At 39.1% G+C, this 23,921-nt stretch overlaps 1 protein-coding gene across 8 annotated transcripts in view; it reads left to right on the forward strand.

The window, feature by feature from the left end:
* The window catches only part of UBR3 (ubiquitin protein ligase E3 component n-recognin 3), a 262,210-nt gene that overhangs the window by 24,714 nt on the left and 213,575 nt on the right, over positions 1-23,921 (forward strand). For 6 of the 8 annotated variants that reach the window (XR_010150127.1, XM_063791293.1, XM_016950001.3 and 3 more), the window contains exons 2-3: positions 20,000-20,139; positions 23,557-23,715. Coding sequence is in view for 7 of the 8 variants with exons in the window: in XM_063791293.1 (XP_063647363.1) it covers positions 20,000-20,139; positions 23,557-23,715 (299 nt within the window). In the remaining variant the exon portion in view is untranslated. The remainder of the gene's footprint in view (positions 1-19,999; positions 20,140-23,556; positions 23,716-23,921) is intronic. The other 2 variants (XM_016950002.4, XM_016950009.3) reach the window with 1 other exon arrangement.

Consider the following 23,921-nt stretch of genomic DNA (forward strand, 5'->3'; position numbering starts at 1 on the left):
TGATAAATGAGATTAGGTAGGCTTTTGTGTTTTCTTTTCTATGGCTTTACATGCTTTTGGATCCTTTTGGAACGTGAGGTTGGCAAACTATTGCCCAAGGGTTGGCAGCTTGTTTTGGTAAATAAAATGTTATTGGAACATACCACACTAATTTATTTACTTATTGCCTATGGCGGCTTTCACTCTACAAAAACAGAATTGAGTAATTACAACAGACTGCATGGCCCTCAAAGTAGAAAATACTATCTGGCTCTTTAAGGCAAATTGAGGCTGGGCACGGTGGCTCACGCCTGTAATCCCAGCACTTTGGGAGGCTCACGCCTGTAATCCCAGCACTTTGGGAGGCCAACGCAGGCGGATCACTTGAGGTCAGGGATTTGAGACCAGGTTGACCAACGGGGTGAAGCCCTGTCTCTACTAAAAATACAAAAAAAAAAAAAAAAAAAAAAGCTGGGTGTGGTGGCAGATGCCTGTAATCCCAGCTATTCAGGAGGCTGAGGCTGGAGAATGGCTTGAACCCAGCGGGTGGAGGTTGCAGTGAGCGGAAATCACACCACTTCACTCCAGCCTGGGTGAAAGAGTGAGACTTCATCTCAAAAAGAAAAAAAAAACAAAAAAAACCCAAACAAATTGAGTCCTTTAAGAGAGCCATAGGTTTTTATGGATATAGAAATTTATGTTTTTTTCTCAACCAAATTATTAGCAAACGTGTGTATGAATAATGACTAAATTAAATAATTAACTTGAGATTTCATTCAAACCAATGAATGAATGTAAATTTTTTAATAGCTGTGTTTTGGCTTTACACACCATATGATAGCCTAAATATAACTAACACATAACTATTTGAATTCCAGTTTGAAAGGTGAGAGGGAGTAGTTACTTATGAATGCTTGAGAAAATGGTGCTGTCCTTAGCTGCAATACGGAACCCAGGATGGGAACAGGTGAATAGAGTTCATGGAGAAGAGCTGGGCAGGAGGCAGACAATTATTTAGAACTTTCAGTTTTGTCTAGTAATGACTGGTTTATCTTTTACCAGTTTATGATAAGCTATGAGCAGGATCTTTTTGTCAGGCAATTAGAAAGATGTATAGGTTCTTTCTTATAATGCAAATACTTTTTTTCTTTCTTTTCTTCCTTCTTCTTCTTTTTTCTCTTCTTCCTCTTCCTCTTTTTCTTCTTCCTCTTCTTTTTTTTTTTTGAGGCATAGTCTCACTCTGTTGCCCAGGCTAGAGTGCAGTGGTGTGGTCTTGGCTCACTGCAGCCTCTGCCTCCCAGGTTCAAACGATTCTCCTGCTTCAGCCTCCCGAGTCACTGGGACTACAGGTGCGTATCACCACACCTGGCTATTTTTGTATTTTTAGTAGAGATGGGGTTTCACCATGTTGGCCAGGCCAGTCTCGATCTCCTGACCTCGGGTGATCCACCCACCTCAGCCTCCCAAAGTGCTGGGATTATAGGAGTGAGCCATCGCGCCTGGCCCATTTTTTTCTTTATAAACGGACTTCGTTTTTTTTTGTTTTTTTAAATCTGCATGCATTTGTGTTTGTTGTTTATATGTGCATATGTATGTGGAAGTGAATGAGGGAGAGAAGAAAGGAAGAAAAAGCTGTTTAAAAATTCTAGTCTTGGGACTTCCTTGGGCAAACCAAACACCACATGTTCTCACTCATAAATGGGAATCGAACAGTGAGAACACATGGACACAGGGAGGGGAATATCACACACTGGGGTCTGTTGGGGTTGGGGGCAAGGGGAGGGAGAGCATTAGGACAAATACCTAATGCATGCGGGGCTTAAAACCTAGATGACGGGTTGATGTGTGCAGCAAACCACCATGGCACATGTATACCTATGTAACAAACTTGCACATTCTGCACATGTATCCCAGAATTTAAAGTATTTTAAAAAAAGTTTACAAATGTTATCTATGTATTATAATTAATAATATGAAAAATTCTTGTCAGAAATATACATTGGCAAATAGTTTTTTAATGACAATAGGAAGAAAACCTGTAAGGTAGATGTTCTTCTTTGTCTCTGAAACTGTTAATGCATTACCATAGTTTTGGAAATTATATTTCTCATCATGGACTCAATTTCCCATCCTGTAATTAGGTACTCTAAAAGAAAGAGGTTTAGGTTTTTGTAAAGTGGAACTTTAACACTGGTAATTAGAGTTAACCCTTTTTTTGTCATTGAGAAAGTGGGAAGTGATTACTTGGATTTATTTAGAATAATATTGAGTAGGAATTTTAACTTAGATTAAGAGTTTCTGTATTGATAAATCTTAAGTTTTTTTAATATTATAAACTTACATACACAGGAGAGAGTTTATAAAATGTATATGTACAGTTTAAAGAATTTCAGTACAATGGACATTCATGTACCACTATCCACCTTATGAAATACAACATAAAGTGTTGATAAGTATTTTATATTACCTTATTTCTAATCTGAAATGAATTCAAGGTAACATAGTTATAAAATCTCAGGGTAAAGAAGTTTTCTGGTTGTTGTTTTTTTAAGACTTAAAAAAGCAATAGAGAGTATTTAAGGGATTATGTGTTGAGATTAGGAAGAGGTTAAAAAGGTTCATCTTTAATGCTGGTATTAAAATACTATATATAATAAATTCTTAAACCAAGATAATTTCTCGTTTTCATTAAAACGTCATTTAATGTTTTAGGACCGTGCAGCCTGGATTTTTTGAGTCAGTGCTGATTTTGATATTTTAATTGTTTCTTGAAACCATTGAAAATTATGGGAATTACAGAATTTTTGTTATTTTGGCTAGACTACATTTTCCTCCAGGTTGACTCATCTGGGGAATAATATGCAGATTCTTTCTTGGACTTTGGTTTGAGAAAATGTCTTCACGGGTATGGAGAAAAGGATGAAAAATTAAGAGATCCTGCTCTAAATCACCATTTAATTATTGGGTCAAATGGATGTAAATTTATACTTTTGATAAACTTTTGCCAAATTGTTCTCATATATAATATGCTAATTTGTACTCCTTCCATCAGTATGAGAGTATCCATTACTTTTTATTTTTTTATTTTTATTTTTTTTAGTATTTATTGATTATTCTTGGGTGTTTCTCGGAGAGGGGGATTTGGCAGGGTCATAGGACAATAGTGGAGGGAAGGTCAGGAGATAAACATGTGAACAAAGGTCTCTGGTTTTCCTAGGCAGAGGGCCCTGCCGCCTTCCGCAGTGTTTGTGTCCCTGGGTACTTGAGATTAGGGAGTGGTGATGACTCTTAATGAGCATGCTGCCTTCAAGCATCTGTTTAACAAAGCACATCTTGCACCGCCCTTAATCCATTTAACCCTTACTGGACACAGCACATGTTTCAGAGAGCACGGGGTTGGGGCAAGGCCATAGATTAACAGCATCCCAAGGCAGAAGAATTTTTCTTAGTACAGAACAAAATGGAGTCTCCTATGTCTACTTCTTTCCACACAGACACAGTAACAATCCGATCTCTCTTTCTTTTCCCCACACTTCCCCCATTTCTATTCGACAAAACCGCCATCGTCATCATGGCCCGTTCTCAGTGAGCTGTTGGGTACACCTCCCAGACGGGGTGGCGGCCAGGCAGAGGGGCTCCTCACTTCCCAGACGGGGCAGCCAGGCAGAGGCGCCCCCCACCTCCCGGACGGGGCGGCTGCCGGGCGGGGGCTGCCCCCCACCTCCCGGACGGGGCGGCTGGCCGGGCGGGGGCTGCCCCCCACCTCCCAGATGGGGGGGCTGCCAGGCGGAGACGCTCCTCACCTCCCAGACGGGGCGGCTGCTGGGCGGAGGGGCTCCTCACTTCCCAGACGGGGCGGCTGCCGGGCGGAGGGGCTCCTCACTTCTCAGACGGGGGCAGCCGGTCAGAGACGCTCCTCACCTCCCAGACGGGGTGGCGGCAGGGCAGAGACACTCCTCAGTTCCCAGATGGGGTCGCGGCCGGGCAGAGGCGCTCCTCACATCCCAGATGGGGCGGCGGGGCAGAGGGGCTCCCCATATCCCAGACGATGGGCAGCCGGGCAGAGACGCTCCTCACTTCCTAGACGGGATGACGGCCGGGAAGAGGTGCTCCTCACTTCCCAGACTGGGCAGCCCGGCAGAGGGGCTCCTCACATCCCAGACAATGGGCGGCTGGGCAGAGACGCTCCTCACTTCTTAGACGGGGTGGCGGCCGGGCAGAGGCTGCAATCTCTGCACTTTGGGAGGCCAAGGCAGGCGGCTGGGAGGTGGAGGTTGTAGCGAGCTGAGATCACGCCACTGCACTCCAGCCTGGGCAGCATTGAGCACTGAGTGAGCGAGACTCTGTCTGCAATCCCGGCACCTCGGGAGGCCGAGGCTGGCAGATCACTCGCAGTCAGGAGCTGGAGACCAGCCCGGCCAACACAGCGAAACCCCGTCTCCACCAAAAAATACAAAAACCAGTCAGGCATGGTGGCGCGCGCCTGCAATCCCAGGCACTCGGTAGGCTGAGGCAGGAGAATCAGGCAGGGAGGTTGCAGTGAGCCAAGATGGCGGCAGTACAGTCCAGCCTCGGCTTGGCATCAGAGGGAGACCATGCAAAGGGGCGAGGGAGGGGGAGGGGGAGGGAGAGCTATCCATTACTTTACTACCTGGCTAGCATAGTATGTCATCAAACTTTTGGTCTTTGCAAATATGATAGGTAGAAAAAAGGTGTTTCAGTCTAGTTTTCTTTCTTTTTTGGCCTGTGTGTTATTTAGAGGTATGTTATTTATTTAATTTCTAAATTTGGGGAATTTTTAAAGGTATCTTGTTAATGATTTCCAGCTAATTTTATTATGTTCTTTTTTTTTTTTTTTTTGAGACGGAGTCTTGTTCTGTCTCCCAGGCTAGAGTGCAGTGGTGCGATCTAGGCTCACTGTAACCTCTGCCTCCCGGGTTTGAGTGATTCTTGTGCCTCAGCTTCCCGAGTAGCTGGGACTTACAGGCACGTGTCACCATGCCCAGCTAATTTTTGTATTTTTAGTAGAGATGGGGCTTCGCCACATTGGCCAGGCTTGTCTCAAACTGCTGACCCTTCAGATGATTTGCCTGCCTCAGCCTCACAAAGTGCTAATGTGAGCCACTGCGCCCGGCCCCATTGTGTTCTGAGGTCTTACTTTATGTAATGTCAGTTTTCTTAAATTTATTTATTTATTTTTTTGAGACAGAGGTTCACTCTTGTTGCCCAGGCTGGAGTGCAATGGCGTGATCTCAGCTCACTGTAACCTCCGCCTCCCAGGTTCAAGCGTTCCTCCTGCCTCAGCCTCCCAAGTAGCTGGGATTACAAGTGCCTGCCACCACGTCTGGCTAATTTTTTTTTTTTTTTATTTTTAGTAGAGATGGGGTTTCACCATGTTGGCTAGGCTGATCTCAAACTCCTGACCTCAGGTGATCCACCTGCCTTGGCCTCCCAAAGCGCTGGGATTACAGGTGTGAGCCACTGTGCCTGGCCAAATTTAATCTATTTTTATTTTTATTTTAAGTTTGAGGCAAGATTTCACTGTTTCCCAGGCTGGAGTGCAGTGGCTCTATCATGGCTCAATGCAGCGTTGACCCTCCTGAGCTAAAGTGATCCTCAGACCTCAGCCCCTCAAGTAGCTGGGACCATAGGTGTGCACCACCACGCCTGCCTAAATTTTTAAGTTACGTTTATTGAGACATATTTTATGACGAGTAGAATGAGTGTCCAGCTTTTGTAGGCTGTAGTGTTATTGTCAATTAGGTCTAGTTGGTTGATAGTGTTTTTAGGAGTTATCTATTGTTGTGTAACAAATCACTCTAAAACCGAGCAGCTTAAGACAACAGGCATTTATTATCTCATAGTTTCTATGGGCCACGAATTTGAAAGTGGCTTAGCTGGGTGGTTCTGGTATAGCATCCCTCATGAGGTTATAATAAAAATCTAAGTTGGCACTGTAATCTTCCAGAGGCTTGGTTGGGACTGGAGGATCGACTTCTAAGTGGGTTACTCACATGGCTGTTGACAAAGAGGGTCATTTTCTAACCATGTGGGCTTATCATAAGGCTGCTTGAAAAACTTCCTTTAATATTTCTTGTCGCCAGGTATGATAGCAATGAAATGTCCCAGCTTTTGTTTGAAAAGCTTTTTTATTTTTATTTTTTAAGAGACTGAGTGTTGCTATGTTTTCTAGGCTGTCTTGGCCTCCCAAGTAGCTGGGACTGTAGGTATATGCCACCACACGGGCTTGAAAGAGTTTATTTGTCCTCAGTTTTGAAGGGTATTTTCTCTGTGTGTTAAGAATTCTAGATTTTCGATTTTCGATGTTCTTTGTATATTACTTTTCATTTAGTACTTTATTTATTTATTTGGAATTTATTTATTTATTTTTGAGACAGAGTCTCTCTCTGTTACCCAGGCTGGAATGCAATGGGGTGATCTCAGCTCACTACAACTTTTGCCTCCCAGCTTCAAGCGATTCTCCCGCCTTAGCCTCCTGAGTAGCTGGGATTACAGGCACCCTCCACTACACCCAGCTAATTTTTGTATTTTTAGTAGAGATAGGGTTTCACCATGTTGGCCAGGCTGGTCTTGAACTCCTGACCTCAAGTGATCCACTCACCTTGGCCTTGCAAATTGCTGGGATTACAGGTGTGAGGCACGGTGCCCGGCCTCATTTAGTACTTTAAATGTCTCTCCATTTTGTTCTGGCTTGCATGATTTTTTACAAAAAGTCTCCTGTTATTTGTATCTGTTCCTTTGTATATAATGAATCAGTTTCTTCTGGTTACTTTGATTATTTTCCTCCTAATCACTGGTTTTCAGCTATTTAGTTGTCATGTGCCTCAGCATGGCTTTTTTTTTTTTTTTTTTTTTTTTTTTTGAGATGGAGTCTTGCTCTGTTGCCCAGGCTGGAGTGCAGTGGCGTGATCTCGGCTTCACTGCAAGCTCCACCATTCTCCTGCTTCAGCCTCCCAAGTAGCTGGGACCACAGGCACCCGCCACCATGCCTGGCTAATTTTTTGTGTATTTGGTAGAGATGGGGTTTCACCGTGCTAGCCAGGATGGTCTCGATCTCCTGACCTCGTGATCCACCCGCCTCGGCTTCCCAGAGTGCTGGGATTACAGGCGTGACACACTGCACCTGGGCGTCAGCATGGCTCTTAAAAAAATATTTATTCTGTTTGGGGTTTGAGTATTTTGGATCTGCAATTTTAGTTTTTAACGAATTTGGGAAAATTTCAGCCACTAATTCTTCAGATTTTTTTTTGTCTCCCCTCCTCTTTTTTGGGATTCCAGTATAATGCAAGACCACCTTGTTATTATCCCACAGCTCACTGAGGTTCTGTTTACTTTTCTAGTCTCTGTGTTTTATTTTGGATAATTTTTATTGCTGTGTCATTAAATTCACTGATCTGTTTTTTCTAGTTTCATTCTACTGTTAATTCTATCTGGTGTATTTTTCATTGCTGATATTTTATTTATTTATTTATTTATTTTTGAGATGGAGTTTCACTCTTACTGCCTAGGCTGGAGTGCAGTCGCACGATCTTGGCTCACTGCAACCTCCGCCTCCTGGGTTCAAGCGATTCTTCTGCCTCAGGCTCCTGAGTAGCTGGGACTACAGGGGCACGCTACCACACCCGGCTAATTTTTGTATTTTTTTAGTGGAGACGGGGTTTCACCATGTTGGCCAAAATGTTCTCGATCTCCTGACCTTGTGATCCGCCCGCCTCGGCCTCCCAAAGTGCTGGGATTACAGGTGTGAGCCACCGCACCTGGCCTTATTTTTTAATCTCTACAAGTTTGATACAGTTCTATTATATATCTTCTATTTCCATCATTATGCTTTCATTCCTGTCCTTTCTCTTCTTGAACAAATGGAAAATAGGTTTGTTAGTCTCATTATCTCCATCACTTTTGGGTCTATGTCTGTTAATTTTCTGCTGGTTATGGATCGTATGTTTCTGTTTTTGTTTTTTGTTTGTTTTTGCATGCCTAGAAAACATTGATTGTATGCCAGAATTTCTGCACTTTATGTTGTTGATTGTGGATTAAGTTGTCTTCCTTAGTTAGGGTTGGATTTTGTTATGGAGTGCAGATAAGTTACTTGGACTCAGGGCTTATCTTTAAGCTACATTAGTGTGGGTTCAGAGCAACCTTTAGTCTCAAGTGAATTTATCTGCATTGGTAATGCAGTGCCCTTCAGAAGATTCTACGTGATTCCCATTTATTTTGAGGTTTCGCCATTCTCGCTGTTGGGAACATGAACTAATTGTTTAAGATGAGGGAGTAAATTTGGTCCTTGCTACTCCATCTTGACAAGTTTTTCCTCAGTGTGAGTTTTTCTGTTTTTTTTCCTCAGTGTAGTTTTAATGTATTTATTGACTGACTTGAGCATCTTTTCATATGTTTAAGAACGATTGGTATTTCCGTTTCTCATTTTCTCTTGGATTGTCTTAGGAAAAATAGCCTTGTATTAGTCAGGGTTCTCTAGAGTGACAGAACTAATAGGATATATGGATATATGAGATGGAGTTTATTAAGGAGAATTGACTCACACAATCACAAGGTAAAGTCCCACGATAGGTCATCTGCAAGTTGAGGAGCAAGGAAGCCAGTGGTGGATCAGCCCGAGTCCCAAAACCTCGAAAGTAGAGAAGCCGACACTGCAGCCCTCAGTCTGTGGCCACAGGCCCAAGAGCCCCTGGCAAACCGCTGGTGTAAGTCCAAGAGTCCAAAAGCTGAAGAACTTGATATCTGATGTTCAAGGTCAGGATGCATCCAGCACGGGAGAAAGATGAAGTCTGGAAGACTCAGCAAGTCTGGTCTTACATCTTCTCCTGCCTGCTTTTTTCTAGCTGCTCTGGCAGCTAATTAGATGGTGTCCACCCAGAATGAGGGTGGGTCTGCCTCTCCCAGTCCACTGACTCAAATGTTAATCTCCTTGGGCAATACTCTCACAGATACACCCAGGAACAATACTTTGTATCCAATCAAGTTAACAGTCAATATTAACCATCACAAACTCTTTGACCAGTTATGAGTTGCAAACCTTTTTTCCTACTCGTCTTTTCAAAAACAAATGCCGGCTGGGTGTGGTGGCTCACGCCTGTAATCCCAGCACTCTGGGAGGCCGAGGCGGGTGGATCACGAGGTCAGGAGTTTGAGACCAGCCTGGCCAACATGGTGAAACCCCGTCTCTACTAAAATTACAAAAATTAGCTGGGTGTAGTGGCAGCGCCCGTAATCCTGGCTACTCGGGAGCCTGAGGCAGGAGAATCGTTGGAACCTGGGATGTGGAGGTTGCAGTGAGCCGAGATTGCGCCACTGCACTCCAGCCTGGGTGACAGAGCAAGACTCTGTCTCAAAAAAAAAAAAAAAAGAAAAGAAAAAGAAAAGCCCATGGGCATTTATTTTTGTACAGAAATGTTTTCTTGTCAATTGTTATGTTTATTAATTTTATGTTTATTAATCTTTTATGTTTATGTAGTTATTAAAATCTAGTGGCTTCTAGATTTTGTCATACTTAAGCTGTCTCTTCTACACAATTATTAAGTAACTCTCCCCACACCAAGTTGCTTCTAGAACTCTAATGATTTCACATTTTACATTTACCTTTTTGATATGTTAGGAATTTATTATCAAGGTATAAGATGTGAGGAAGTTCCTCCCGCCTACCCCCAACTTTGCTGGTTTACCCAATTATCTCAGTATCATTTCTCTGATTAAGCCTTGTTTTCTGCATAGATTTGAATTTTGCCTTTATTGTAAATTCCACATGTATTTGGTTCTATTTCTGGACCCATATTATTTTTCATGTACCGTTACCATATTGTTTGTTTCTGCTTCAAGGTTTCAATGTATATTTACTGTCTTAATAGTTTAATAGATTTTCAACATCTCTATTTTTACTTTCAAGTTTTCTGATCTTATGTGCATGCCGTAATTTAATTTAAAATTTTTAGTTTTCATAAATTTTTTTTTTCTGGTACCTTAGGGCCCACTAAATAATACTTAAACCCGTGTAGATGGAATTTAAAGTTTTTTCTTTTTGTTCTTAGAATTTATCTAACAGTTTTAGACATGGGATGGAGCTGTACTTTAGTCCTTCCTATTAGCGATGTAGAAATGTATATTTAGAAAAATGGCCCAGGAATATGTATAGGTGAATTTGGAACTGAATTTCTGATCTCCCTTTCTCTGCTTTGTAGTTTACTTAATTGTATTCATCATCATTGTCTATCTCTGTCCTACAGAATGTTAGCTTCCTAAAGGCTGGAATCAATACTTCTGATGATTTCAACTTTAAAATAAGTTTTCATCTCTGATAAAGCTACTTCACTTTTATTACTCTTGTTTTTCTGAATTTTCTTAGTGATTCTTAGTTTTCCATATGAACTTTAGAATCAGCTTGTTTATTCTTCATTGTTATTTTCACTGGATCATATTAAATATATAGATTGGTTTAGGTAGATATCATATATGTTTATGGTATGCCTTTTATGTCATTTTGGGCTTTATCCTAAATATCTTTTGATAATTTTGTTAAAATTTAGTCAAATATGTCATTTAATGTTTCTGAGATTTCCCCACCTGTCAGATGAAGGGCACAGATTATATCATCAGGGCTTTTAACATGGGGCGGGGGTATGACTCTCCAGGAATCTCCATGAATTATCCAAAATTATATGCAGAATAATGTGTATCTGTATAATTTGTTGCAAAATAATGTGTAATGTGTGTAGTAAGTTGAGAATGAGATGTTCTTGCCAAAGGCTTACTTGTAGGGGAGCTTATTATCTCACATACTTTTCAAATTCTTGAAAAATGTGGTTTCGTTATTTGAGTTGGCCTCTCCTTGCCCTCCTTCTCCCCACCAAATATCAGTAACTTGCAAATAGACCACCAGAACCCCTGCCTCCCCTTTTGTTTCCTCTCTCCTCTACTTCTCCCACAGTCCAGGAGATTTACTTTTAGTCATTCAAATTTGATTTCAGAGGAATCATAAGGAGAATTTCGGGGGGTAATGTTCTGTTTCTTGATCTTGAATTGGCATTTACATGAGTATGTTCATTTAGTGATATTTCATTGAGTTGCATACTTAACCTTTTAGGCAATTTGTTATTGGTTATGCTTCAGTGAAAAATTTTAAAAAGATGATGTCCAACAAAATTTAGAGAAGTCATTTTGTCTAGTATTTTTTTAGTTCTATTTTATCATTCTATTATTGCTGTAACATCCTTCTCCACTAAGGACTATTTAACCTTCTTAATCTTGCAAATCTATTGGGTTCCTTGAAGAAAGTTATCTGTGACCTCTGAGCTGCTAATGTGAATGTATTACTTCCTGCCTTATTTTTAATTTAGAGCTATACCAGTTGTCTAGAAAGCTCTTCTCTTGTTCACTTGGGGAGAGATTGTTAATACATGTTTATATGCAGTTTCATTTGTCAGGTCTTTGACTGATTTTACTGGTGTCTTTTGGTTAGCTCACTTGACTTATTGGTTCTACCTGTAGCCGTAGTTCATTGCTGATGAAGTGACATGAATTTTAGGATCAATTTAGGCGTTATAAATGGAGTAAATTTCTTCATGGCGGAATTGGTACAATCTAAACACACGAAGTAAAAATAGCAAACTTCTCCCTTATCCTCCTCCAGAGCTTTGCATGCCTAGCCTACCTCCTTCATGTCATTTTGGCCTGTAGCCTAAATATCACCTCTTCAGAAAGGCCTTCCCTGACAAACCCAATCTAAAGGAGCCCCATGGATACTTTTTATGTATGGTGCTGTCAAATACTTTCTTTTTCTTTTCTTTTTTTTTTGAGACAGGATCTTACTCTGTCATCCAGAATGGAGTGCAGTGGGATGATCTTGGCTCACTGCAACCTTCTGCGCACAGGTTCAAGTGATCTTCCTACGTCAGCCTCCTGGGTAGCTGGGATTATAGGTGCATGCCACCACATCTGGCTAATTTTTGTATTTTTTGTAGGGATGGGGTTTTACAGTGTTGCCCAGGCTAGAAATAATTTCATAGAATTTATTACTATCAGATATTTCCATATTCTTGTTTCTCTCTTTCCTCCTCCCTCAGAAAGTTAGCTCCATGAGGACAAGGCCTCCATATTCCCAGGGCCTAGGTGCCAGGCATGTAGTAGCTCTTCAAAAAAAATTTGAACAACTGGGATTATTAAATGGGTCGCAGATTATTATTTAATTGGATGCCCTTAAAATAATTTTGTTGGCCAGGCACAGTGTCTCACGCCTGTAATCCCAGCACTTTGGGAGGCTGATGCAGGCAGATCACTTGAGGTCAGGAGTTTGAGACCAGCCTGGCCAACATGGCCAGGCAAAACCCCATCTCTACTAAAAATACAAAAGAAGGCCGGGCGCGGTGGCTCACACCTGTAATCCCAGCACTTTGGGAGGCTGAGGCAGGCAGATCACGAGGTCAGGAGATTGAGACCATCCTGGCTAACACAGTGAAACCCCGTCTCTACTAAAAAAAATACAAAAAAATTAGCTGGGCATGGTGGCGGGTGCCTGTAGTCCCAGCTACTCGGAAGGCTGAGGCAGGAGAATGGCTTGAACCTGGGAGGCGGAGCTTGCAGTGAGCCAAGATCGCGCCACTGCACTCCAGCCTGGGTGACGGAGCGAGACTCCGTCTCAAAAAAAAAAAAAAAAAAAAAAAGAAAGAATTAGCTGGGCGTCATGACACATGCCTGTAATCCCAGCTACTCTGGAGACTGAGGCAGGAGAATTGCTTGAATCCGGGAGGTGGAGGCTGTGGTGAGCCGAGATGGCACCAAGGCACTCCAGCCTGGTCAACAGAGTGAGACTCCGTCTCGAAAAAAAAAATTTTTTTTTGTTCTACTATTAATTAAGTCTTTGTTTCAGCAAGTCTTTTTCTAAGACTTGATAAAATATTAACAGTAATTTTAAAAAAGATTTTTTTAAGAGACAGGGTCATGCTATATTGCCCAAGCTGGTCATGAATTCCTGGGCTCAGGCAATCTTCCTGCCTTGAACTGAGTATTATCAATTCTTTATTGAGCATCTGCTATGTTAAATGGTCAGTCCCCACACTATGCTTAGCCTGAATTACAAAAACCAGTATTTTTCGTCAGTCTTACAGTATATTACATCCACTTTGGACAGTTCTGCCGTACTCACACTAGTTCCCAGAGTTTGATTTTTTTACTTTTTTGAGCATTAAGTTTTTAATCTCCAGTCTTCTGATACACTTCTGTAACCTCAGTCTCAAAATTACTTAGACCATTCTTGCTGTTCCTTTGGCTTAGCTACTTGGTACTCTGTTCAAATTTTTCTTTGCTCCACCCAGTTGCTCTTTGGAATTGGTTTCTTTCCTGCACAAAGTGTCCAAGAGAGCTTTCTGTGTTTTCTAATCCTTTCTCTTTCTGCTTTCCAGCTCTCAATTCTTTTATTGCATCCTTCAGTTTCATGCCCAATTATGTTTTCCTATTCTTCTCTCCTGGCTTTCCTTTCATCTATTTTCTCTCCTTCACATTTATGCTTACAGGCTTTTTAATTAAGTTGTCTTTGATCACAACTAGCTCTCTAATCTGTCACACAGGCCAGATTCTCTTTTATCTTTAAAAGCTTTTACAGGCTGGGCACGGTGGCTAACGCCTGTAATCCCAGCACTTTGGGAAGCTGAGGCTGGTGCATCACCTGAGGTCAGGAGTTCGGGACCAACCTGGCCAACATGGCGAAACCCCATCTCTACTAAAAATACAAAAAATTAGTTGGGCATGGTGGTGCGTGCCTGTAATCCCAGCTACTCGGGAGGTTGACTCAGGAGAATCGCTTGAACCCGGGAGGCGGAGGTTGCAGTGAGCTGGTATGGTGCCACTGCACTCCAGCCTGGGCAACAGAGTGAGACTGTGTCTCAAAAAAAAAAAAAAAAAAAAAAAAAAAAAAAGCTTTTATGGGAATACAGCTTTTAAAACGTGTACTTGATTTTCTCCAGCCTGGGCAACAGAGTGAGACTGTGTCTCAAAAAAAAAAAAAAAGCAAAAAAAGCTTTTATGGAAATACAGCTTTTAAAAAGCGTACTTGATTTTATTTAGATATTGTGTGTCCCAGCTGGAAGAAGTTTTTTTGTTTTTTTGTTTTTTTTTTTGAGATGAAGTCTTGCTCTGTCATCCAGGCTGGAGTGCAGTGGCGAGATCTCAGCCCACTGCAACCTCCGCCTCCGGATTCAAGCGATTCTCCTACCTCAGCTTCCTGAATAGCTGGGATTACAGGCATACGCCACCATGTCTAGCTAATTTTTGTATTTTTAGTGGAGACAGGGTTTCACCATGTTGGCCAGGCTGGTCTTGAACTCCTGATCTCAAGTGATTCGCCCACCTCGGCCCCCCAAAGTACTGGGATTACAGGTGTGAGTGACCGTGCCCGGACTGGAAGAAGTTCTTAAATTCATTTTTTCTTTTAAATCAAGGTTTAAACCTTAAGGTGTAATGCTTCCTAACCTTTATCATAATATGGCAGATGTGGAAAATAGTATTTGGATGGGACACAGAGGCAACTGAGGAGGCTGCTCAGGCTCTGCCTGTGTGTCTGCCTTGAGGACCAAGGAAAATCCATCTCTGCACTGTAATCTGCTGACCTAACAATTGAAAGACCTACCTGAAGGGTAGATAGACTTCAGCAGAGTGTGAACATGCTAACTTTTATTTTGTATATATGTATATATTTTCTTAAGAGTTGTAACTTTCATTAGATTCTCAAAAGGGTCCTTGAAGCAAAAAAGAATACCAATGATGTTTTAAATTGTGGAGGTAAAACCAAATGTATGGCATAACTTATTTTTTGTTTTTGGTTTAAATTTTTCCTTTTGATTACAAAGTTGTATGTATGTTTGTTATATAAAATTCAAACATTGTACGTAGAATTAACGTCCTAAGTAGAAGTATATCATATCATACCCTCAGTTAATTTCTACAAAGTTTGGTATGTATTTCTGAAAATGTTTTTCTTCTTATATATATTAACATTTGTTTCCCCTTCTCCAAAATAGTATTTATAGAAGAGATTAAATGTATATACAATTCATTTCTCACTTAATTTATCTTAGATATAATTATACTTCAGTGCTTATTGATCTACCTCATTTTTGTAAAAATCAAAATATGTTATGGATCTGCCATAGTTTGGTTCACTTTTCTTCTATGATTAAATGCATGCATTTTTAACTTTTTAATATTGTAAATGGAGGTATAATGAACATCTTTGCAAGCATATTTAGGAGTATTTCTGTATAATAAATTCGTAGAAATGGAAATGCTAAGCTTGTGTTACGAACATTTACAATTTTAATAGATATGGTCAAGTGCCACCAAAAACTCAACCTGTTTTACACGTCCATGTATACAACAAAAATTTCTGAACATGCTTTCAACGAATTAGTAAAGGGAATCTTTCCTGATCTGCAAGATCAAAAACTGTTTTTATACTATGAAAATTTCCAAACACATGCAAAGGTAAATACAATAGGATGTTGAACCTTCCAGTGCCAATCATGCAGACTCAACATTTTTAAAGATTGTAGCCACATTTGCTTCAACTGCTTTTTTCCCTTTCGCAGAGTATTTTAAAGCAATTCCCCCAAATCGTGTTATTTTACCCAGACATGCTTCAGCATTCATCTTTAAAGAGTAGGGATTTTTTTTTCTTTTTAAGATTTTTAGTTTTTTAGTATAGAAAATTTAAAACATATATAAAAGCAGTCAGCACAATGAACCTAACTAGTATGATCTTTTTATTAGGGAAAATATCCCTTGGTGTCATTTTTGACTGAAAGACAAATTTAAATTACAGTCTTTTAAATGAATTCCTTAAACATCAGAAGCGAGTACTTTATTGACTTTGATATCTATCCGCATTCTTTTTCATGAACATAACAATGAAACCTCATGTATCTCTCAGTTTCAACAAGTAGCAATTCAGAGCTGCTCTTGGTAAACTCCCGTCTACTTCCCTTTATCTCACCAAATTATTTTGAAGCAGGTCCCATATATTAGAGCGTTTCATCTGTAAATCCCTGTCTCTGTCTAAAAGACAGGGAATTTACTTTTTTTAAATTTTTAATTTTTATTTAAGACAGAGTCTCATTCTGTCATCCAGGCTGGAGTGCAGTGGCGCACGATCTCAGCTCACTGCAGTCTCCACCTCCCGGGTTTAAGTGATTCTTGTGCACACCACCACGCCTGGCTAAGTTTTGTGTTTTTAGTAGAAACAGGGCTTTGCCATGTTGGCCAGGCTGGTCTTGAACTCCTGACATCAAGTGATCTGCATGCCTTGGCCTCCCAAAGTACTGGGATTATAGGCATTACAGGCATGAGCCATTGCACCCAGCTGGGAATTCACTTTTAGTGATAATCACAGTGTTGTTGTTGTCACACCCACATAAAATAATTCCTATATCATCAAATAACCACTAACATTTTCTTGTATAACCACAATGGCATTATCACACTAATAAAATCAACTGTAATGAACTAGTACCCAGTTTATAATCAGATTCCCTCGGAAAGGAATTTCCTTTTTGAAAGACTAAAATATGCCTTTCAAAAATTCTTTTCAGAGTTGGTTTGTTAGAATTGGTTTACGTATTGCATGTGCTTATTGGGTGTCTCAAGCCTCTTTTAACCTAGAGTAGCCCTGGTACCCCTTTATTCCCCTCTGTCACTGACAGGTTACAGAAACTGGGTCAGTTGTCCTGTATAATGTCTCACATTCTCCATTTGTCTATTTCCTTTTTTGTAGTGTATTTAACGTGTTCCTTTATCTCCCGTACGTCTTGTAAATGGAAGTTAGCTCTGGAGACATGGTACCATTCAAGTTCAATTTGTTTGATAAGAACATTTCATAAATGGTGTTGTGTGCTTTACTCACATCACAGTCTCTCTGCCATTTTTTTTTTTTTTAAACTTCTGGTGATGCTAAGATTGATAAGGTTTTTTTTTTTTTTTTTTTTTTTTTGAGATGGAGTCTTGCTCTGTCACCTAGGCTTGAGTGCAGTGGTGCGATCTCGGCTCACTGCAACCTCTGCCTCCCGGTTTCAAGTGATTCTCCTGCCTCAGACTCCTGAGTAGCTAGGACTATAGGCATGTGCCACCATGCCTGGCTAATGTTTTGTATTTTTTAGTAGAGATGGTGCTTCACCATGTTGGCCAGGCTGGTCTCAAACTCCTGACCTCAAGCAATCCGCCCATGTCAGCCTCCTAAAGTGTTGGGATTAAGGACGTGAGCCACCTCACCCAGCAGATTGATAAGGATGTAATAGTCAGATATTTTTCTTATGTAACCACAATATTGTTATCACACCTAATAAAATTAACTGTAGTGAACCAAAGAACTGTAATGAACTGTAAGTAACTGTAATGAAAATTTCCCCTCAAGCTTTCCTCTAATGGCTCCATTGCATGGGTCAGTTATTTCACTAGATATCACAAAATGGTTTCTCCAGATATTCATTTTTTGTTTTAATAAAATTCATTGCTTTATTAGAGAAAACTGGAGCATCTTTCCATTTGTTTATTGGCTGTTTGGTACTTGTTTTGTGAATTGTTCATGACCTTGCTTGATTTTTCTGTTGAATTCCTTTATTTTTCTTATCCATTTTTGAGAGTTTGTAATCATAGCTATTAATCTTTTATCTCATTTATAAATTGTAAATATTTTTTCCAGTTTGTTACTGTCTTCTGTGTAGAAGCTTTTGATTTACATAGTCAGTTTTTTTTCTTTTGTGGCTTTTGGTTTTAAGTCTTAACTTAGGCTTTCTATAGTCTGAGATAATGTAGGAAAATAGTTAATTATCTTCCAGGCTCCATTTCTTACATTTGATTTTTAATGTATTCCGGAATATATTTCGTATATAGTATAAGATAGGAATCAAATTTGCTTCCTGCATTTAAATAATAGTAAATTTTGTTCTAAAGTAGTTTATTAAGTCTTCTTTCCACCATATTGATTTGAGATGTCACATTTATCACAAATTTGTATGTTCTTTTTCTGGACTTCATTATTGTTCATTTTAAATTAAGTTTTTTTGGTAGACTGGGTCTCGCTATGTCACCTAGGCTGGTTTTGAACTCCTGGCCTCAAGTGATCCTTCAGCCTCGGCCTCCCAACATCCTGGGATTACAGGCATGAGCCACCATGTCCGGCCCATTGTGGTCCATTGATGTTAGCACATTACCACAGAATTTTAATTAAAATAATTTTATACTGTGCTTTAAGGTCCAGTTCATTATCATTAACCTTTTTTTTTCAGGCTTTAATAGTATTTTTCACAAATATGATCTTCCATTTGAACTTTAGAATTAGTTTGTGATTAATTCTATTGGGATGTAAATCTAATGGCATTAAGTCTGGGGAAACTGTCTTTTATTATTATTATTATTATTATTTTTTTGAGACAGACTGTTGCTTAGTCACCCAGGCTGGAGTGCAGTGGCACGGTCTTGGCTCACTGCAACCTCCGCCTCCCAGGTTCAAGCGATTCTCCTGCCTCAGCCTCCCAAGTAGCTGGGACTACAGGCATGTGCCACCATGCCTGGCTAATTTTTGTATTTTTAGTAGAGATGGGGTTTTGCCATGTTGGCCAGGCTGGTCTTGAACTCCTGACCTCAGGTGATGCACCGGCCTTGGCCTCCCAAAATGCTGGGATTACAGGCATGAGCCACTGTGCCTGGCCAAAACTGTCTTTAAAACAAACAAACAAAAAAGATCAATTTTTCTGTTTAGGAATGTTGTTTTTCTCTATTTATTCAGATCTTTTATATTTTACAGCTTAAATAGCTTCTCTTCCCTTCTACTTATTTCTAGGCATTTTACATGTTTAATGTGGTAATTATGTGTTTGGTCACAGAATAACTTATTTGTGATTATTTGGATGTTGACTATAGAATAGTTTTCTTCAGGGTGGGGCACAGTGGCTCACAATCCCAGTACTTTGGGAGGTCAAGGCTGGAGGATCGCTTGAGGCCAAGAGTTGTACATCAGCCTTGGCAATGTAGCAAGACCCTGTCTCTACAAAAAGTAAAAATAAAAAAATTAGCCAGACATAGTGGCACATGCCTGAGGCTGAGGTGGGAGGATTGCTTGAGCCCAGGACTTCCAGGATGCATGTGAGTGACAAAGCGAGACCCTGTCTTTAAGGGGAAAAAAAAAAAAAAACAGTTAACTTCATTTTTGCTTAAGCATACCAATCATACTTGAAAATGAATATAGGCCAGGCACAGTGGCTCACGGGGCCGAGGCGGGCGGAGCACCTGAGGTCAGGAGTTTGAGACCAGCCTGGCCAACCAACATGGTGAAACCTCGTCTCTACTAAAAATAAAAAAAATTAGCTGGTGTGGTGGTGCTCACCTGTAGTCCCAGCTACTTGGGAGGCTGAGGTGGGGGAATTGCTTGAACCTGGGAGGCAGAGGTTGCAATGAGCCGAGATTGTGCCACTGCACTCCAGCCTGGACGTCAGACCAAGACTCTCAAAAAAAAAAAAAAAAAAAAAGAATATAAACAAGATTAGAAGGAATGTATACACTTCAGTGTATAAACTTTTAAAATAAACTTCAAGGTTTTGTATCACTTACCTATTCATTAATGCAGTAAGTTAGAAATAGGAAAAATGTAAATGCTTTTGAAGTGATCAACTTGTACTTAATGGTTTAAAAGAGTGGAAGTCATAAAGTGGTACCTGAAAGTAATAAATTTCAGTTAAAAAAATTTGCCCTGTAATGAGATTTTCTTTTTGTATTCTACTTGGAATTTAACTATTAATAGTATGGGTCTTTTCTTGGGAAAAATATACCTGAGTGCCATTTTTTGTATAAACACTGGTTTAAAATTACATTCTTTTAACCTGGTACCTTAAAAATCATAAAGGAGGATTTATTGGCCTATATTCCATTTACGAATATTGTAAATAGAAATAATATATTTTTAGCTGATTAGACATTACTGTTAATTTTTTTCTTTTTCATATTACAGGTTTTGCAAAAGGCATCAAATTAAATCAAGTTCAAATATTCCCTGTGTCCCTAAAGACTTACTGATGATGTCTGAATTTGTTCTTCCAAGATTTATATTTTGTCTTATTCAGTACTTAAGAGAAGGCTATAATGAACCAGGTATGTTTTAATCTACTTCTTGTTAGTACTCTTTTTAAATTGTAAATTTACAAAGTTTTAGTATTAATTATGAGGTGAATTTTTTTAGATATCATTTTTTTGTTTAACATTTAAAAAGAGATGACTATAAAATACGGATTGAATAGAAACACACTAAAAATAAATTATATAACCTTATATGTTGCAGTAGATGTAGTTTCGTGCTTTCTGCTTCCGGGGTCATAAATGTTTTTGATCAAACTTATTTGAGCTTTTGCAGATGAGGAAGTAACCATTTTGTGGGGTTAACGTGACTTTATTTGCAATATTATGATAAAGCAGAATTGAGAACTCCTGGAAATGTTTAAATTTAACTTAGATTTTTAGAAGATAAAATGTTTTATCAACTTTTTTTTAGAAGTCTTTATATATTTTTATTCTCTCTATATATTATATAATAACTTATGATAGGGTCAAATTGCTGACTTCCAGATTACTGGTAGAATATATGGGTGTATAATCATCATGTTAATATTTAAAAGAGAAAATTACAGATGTTCTTCTTACTTTTTAAGATTTAATCACAATCTTGATTAACATACATCAGTTAGGTAAATATTTGGATTTAGGTATCTATTAAAAGTTCTCAGTCTGACATTGTCAGTTACAGATATTCATTAGTAGTATGAATCAAATTTATTAACTTTTTATGATGTTTTTTACCTTTCTAATGATACTTGAATTTCTGTTCTATAAGAGATTACATTTTGCATTATTTTTAGAGGTTTAAAATTATTTAGTACTATAAATAATTTTATATTCATTTTGAAACTGTGGCACACATTTTCATCTTCTATCTCCATCCTTAAAGTGTAGGGGAATGTTATATAATGTCCTCATTTCTAAAACTGTCTTGTTATCTTTATTGTGAGCAAACCATTATACTTCCTTATTTGTACATTTTAAGCAAAAACATACAATCCTTTGTTAAGTACTTCTACTTAACAGAGTATATATCTTAAAATATAGAAAAATAAGCTGGGCATGGTGTTTCATACCTGTAATCCCAGCACTTTGAGGGGCTGAGGGAGGAGGATTGCTTGAAGCCAGGAGTTCAAGACCAGCTAGACAACATAGAGACTCTGTCTTTACAAACATTTTTAAAAGTTAGCTGGGTGTGGTGGTGGCATGTGCCTGTAGTCCTAGCTACTTGGGAGGCTGAGGCAGGAGGATCCCTTGAGCTCAGGAGTTCAAGGCTGCAGTGAGCTATGATTACATCACTACACTCCAGTCTGGGTGACAGAGTGAGAGTGTGCCCTGTGCCTCACACTGCCCCCCCAAAAAAAAGAACAGAAAAAAGAATATATAAAGAAAAATATTATTTTGATTTGGTTCCAAATTACTGTCTCTTCGGAATGAAGGAACCAGTTACTAGCTGGGTTATTGAAATTGCCTTATGCATTATTTCTTATATACTAGTTAGGAGACCTTTTTGGGAATTTATGTTTTGTATTACAGGTGTCCTATTTTAGAAATAGAAATTATTTATTATGAGAACCTTAAAGCTTATCATTAGTTTAATGAAAGAGTACTTCACATGAAAGTGTATTATATTTTTTGTTGTTGACATAACAGTTATAAAATGTAGACAACATAAGTACATAGCTTTATAATTATCTGTTATCTGAAAACACGAAGGAAAAAATGGAAGCATTTTTTATCTAAAGATGATCTGCATGAATGTAGGTTCATGGAAGTTTCTTCCTTATATTACTACTTCTGTTCAGCATTAATTTCTGTCTGTGCAAAAAAAATTCCGCCTTTTTTTTTTTGAGATGGAGTTTCGCTCTTATTGCCCAGGCTGGAGTGCAGTGGTGCGATGTCAGCTCACCGCAGCCTCCGCCTCCTGGGTTCAAGTGATTCTCCTGCCTCAGCCTCCCAAATAGCTGGAATTACAGGCGCCCACCACCACGCCCGGCTAATTTTTTGTATTTTTAGTAGAGATGGAGTTTTACTGTGTTGGCCAGGCTGGTCTCAAACTCCTGACCTCAGGTGATCCACCGCCTTGGCCTCTGAAAGTGCTGGGACTACAGGTGTGAGCCATTGTGCCCAGCCAAAATTCTGCATTTTTGTGTAGAGATTACTGTTTAAAATTAAAGAAATTAAAGAAAGGTCTTGCAATAACCAATCCAAGGTAATGAAAACTCAGAGATCTTGTGGTTTCCCAATTTCTTTCAATTCTGTTTCTCATTCATCCAATAATCCTTATATCTGTGTTAGAGTTTGTTTCAGAGCCCTTGAAAACCAAGAGCAAACATTAATTAAACATCTACTATATTACTATATAAGTCACTGGGGAGAATATAAAGTTGAATAATATATAACATTAGCTTTACACTGAGAAAGTAGGTTTTGAGATTCTGAATAAATGTTGAATGAAATGGACATCCCCTTTCCTGGGCACACAGGTTCTCCATTACCTCTTTTATAGGTGTGGTTTTGTTCATTTGTTTGTTTTTGTTTTAAAAAAATTATGGTTAAGCTATACATCTCTTTATTCATTTCCTTCCTTTTAGACCTCGGCTTCTGTAAAACCTCTCTATATTTTTCGTCTTTAATATTCTTTTTCAGTTGTTATCCAAGCTTCTTTTCTTTCTCTCCATCTCTATTTGCCTGTTTTTTTTTAGTTTGTAATACAATTATTCATATTTATGAGAAGTTATCTTTCACTTTAGTTGCTTTGACCTTCAGCTAACATGTATCTGTATTTTTGGAATATTATAGGGGATAGGTTATTTGTTATACAGGTTTAAATTTGACATAATACTCTTATACTACTCTCAATGTATTTGAATTATATCTTGTTTTATTCTAGGATGTGATCTAAACTTTTTCTTAAATACTATCTTTTTTTGAAATGATCTTATGATGACATTTATATATGTGGAAGTATAGGGCCCACAGATCAAATGCTGCTGCTTCTTTTTGTTGTTTTTGAGATGGGGTGTCACTCTGTTGCCCAGGCTGGAGTACAGTGGCATGATCTCAGTTCACTGCCACCTTCACCTCCAGGCTTAAGCCATCCTCCTGCCTCAGACTCCTGAGTAGCTGGGACTACAGGCGCGCACCACCACACTCGGTTAATTTTTTGTATTTAAATGCTTCTTACACAAATTAAGTCCTTCATATCTTAGGAGGTCATCTGTGTTTTTCCATCTACTGTTTTCCAAAGGACTGAATTCCTGAGCAAGTCTACCCTTGCTTGGCTAGGTGTGGGCAGATACCAATTTCTAAACAGAGTTCTTGTATTGACTTTTTTGATTATAAAATACTATAATTTAAGCCATTATAATTTTAAAAGAATAAATACTGTTATTTTTAGTAAGATATTTTAAACAAAATTACCCTTATTTGATTTTTTTTCTTTTTTTCTTTTAGCAGCTGATGGACCATCAGAAAAGGACCTTAACAAAGTCCTTCAGCTTTTGGAACCTCAAATTTCCTTTTTAGAAGACCTGACTAAAATGGGAGGAGCAATGCGGTCTGTTCTTACTCAGGTTTTGACAAACCAACAAAACTACAAAGATCTGACTTCTGGTGAGTAAAATGTTAGAAGAAATTTATAGTTTTCATATCTTACTATAATGATAAGAAATTGAGTCTTTTAGAACTTAAAGGTAAATTGTAGAATTTTCATAGAATGCTAAAGCTGGAAGTTATTAAGAGAACTTCTTTTTTTTTTTTTGAGACGGAGTCTAGCTCTGTCGCCCAGGCTGGAGTGCAGTGGCGCAATCTCGGCTCAC

The sequence above is a fragment of the Pan troglodytes genome, chromosome 13, assembly GCF_028858775.2.
Source record: "Pan troglodytes isolate AG18354 chromosome 13, NHGRI_mPanTro3-v2.0_pri, whole genome shotgun sequence".
Taxonomy (NCBI): Eukaryota; Metazoa; Chordata; class Mammalia; order Primates; family Hominidae; genus Pan; species Pan troglodytes.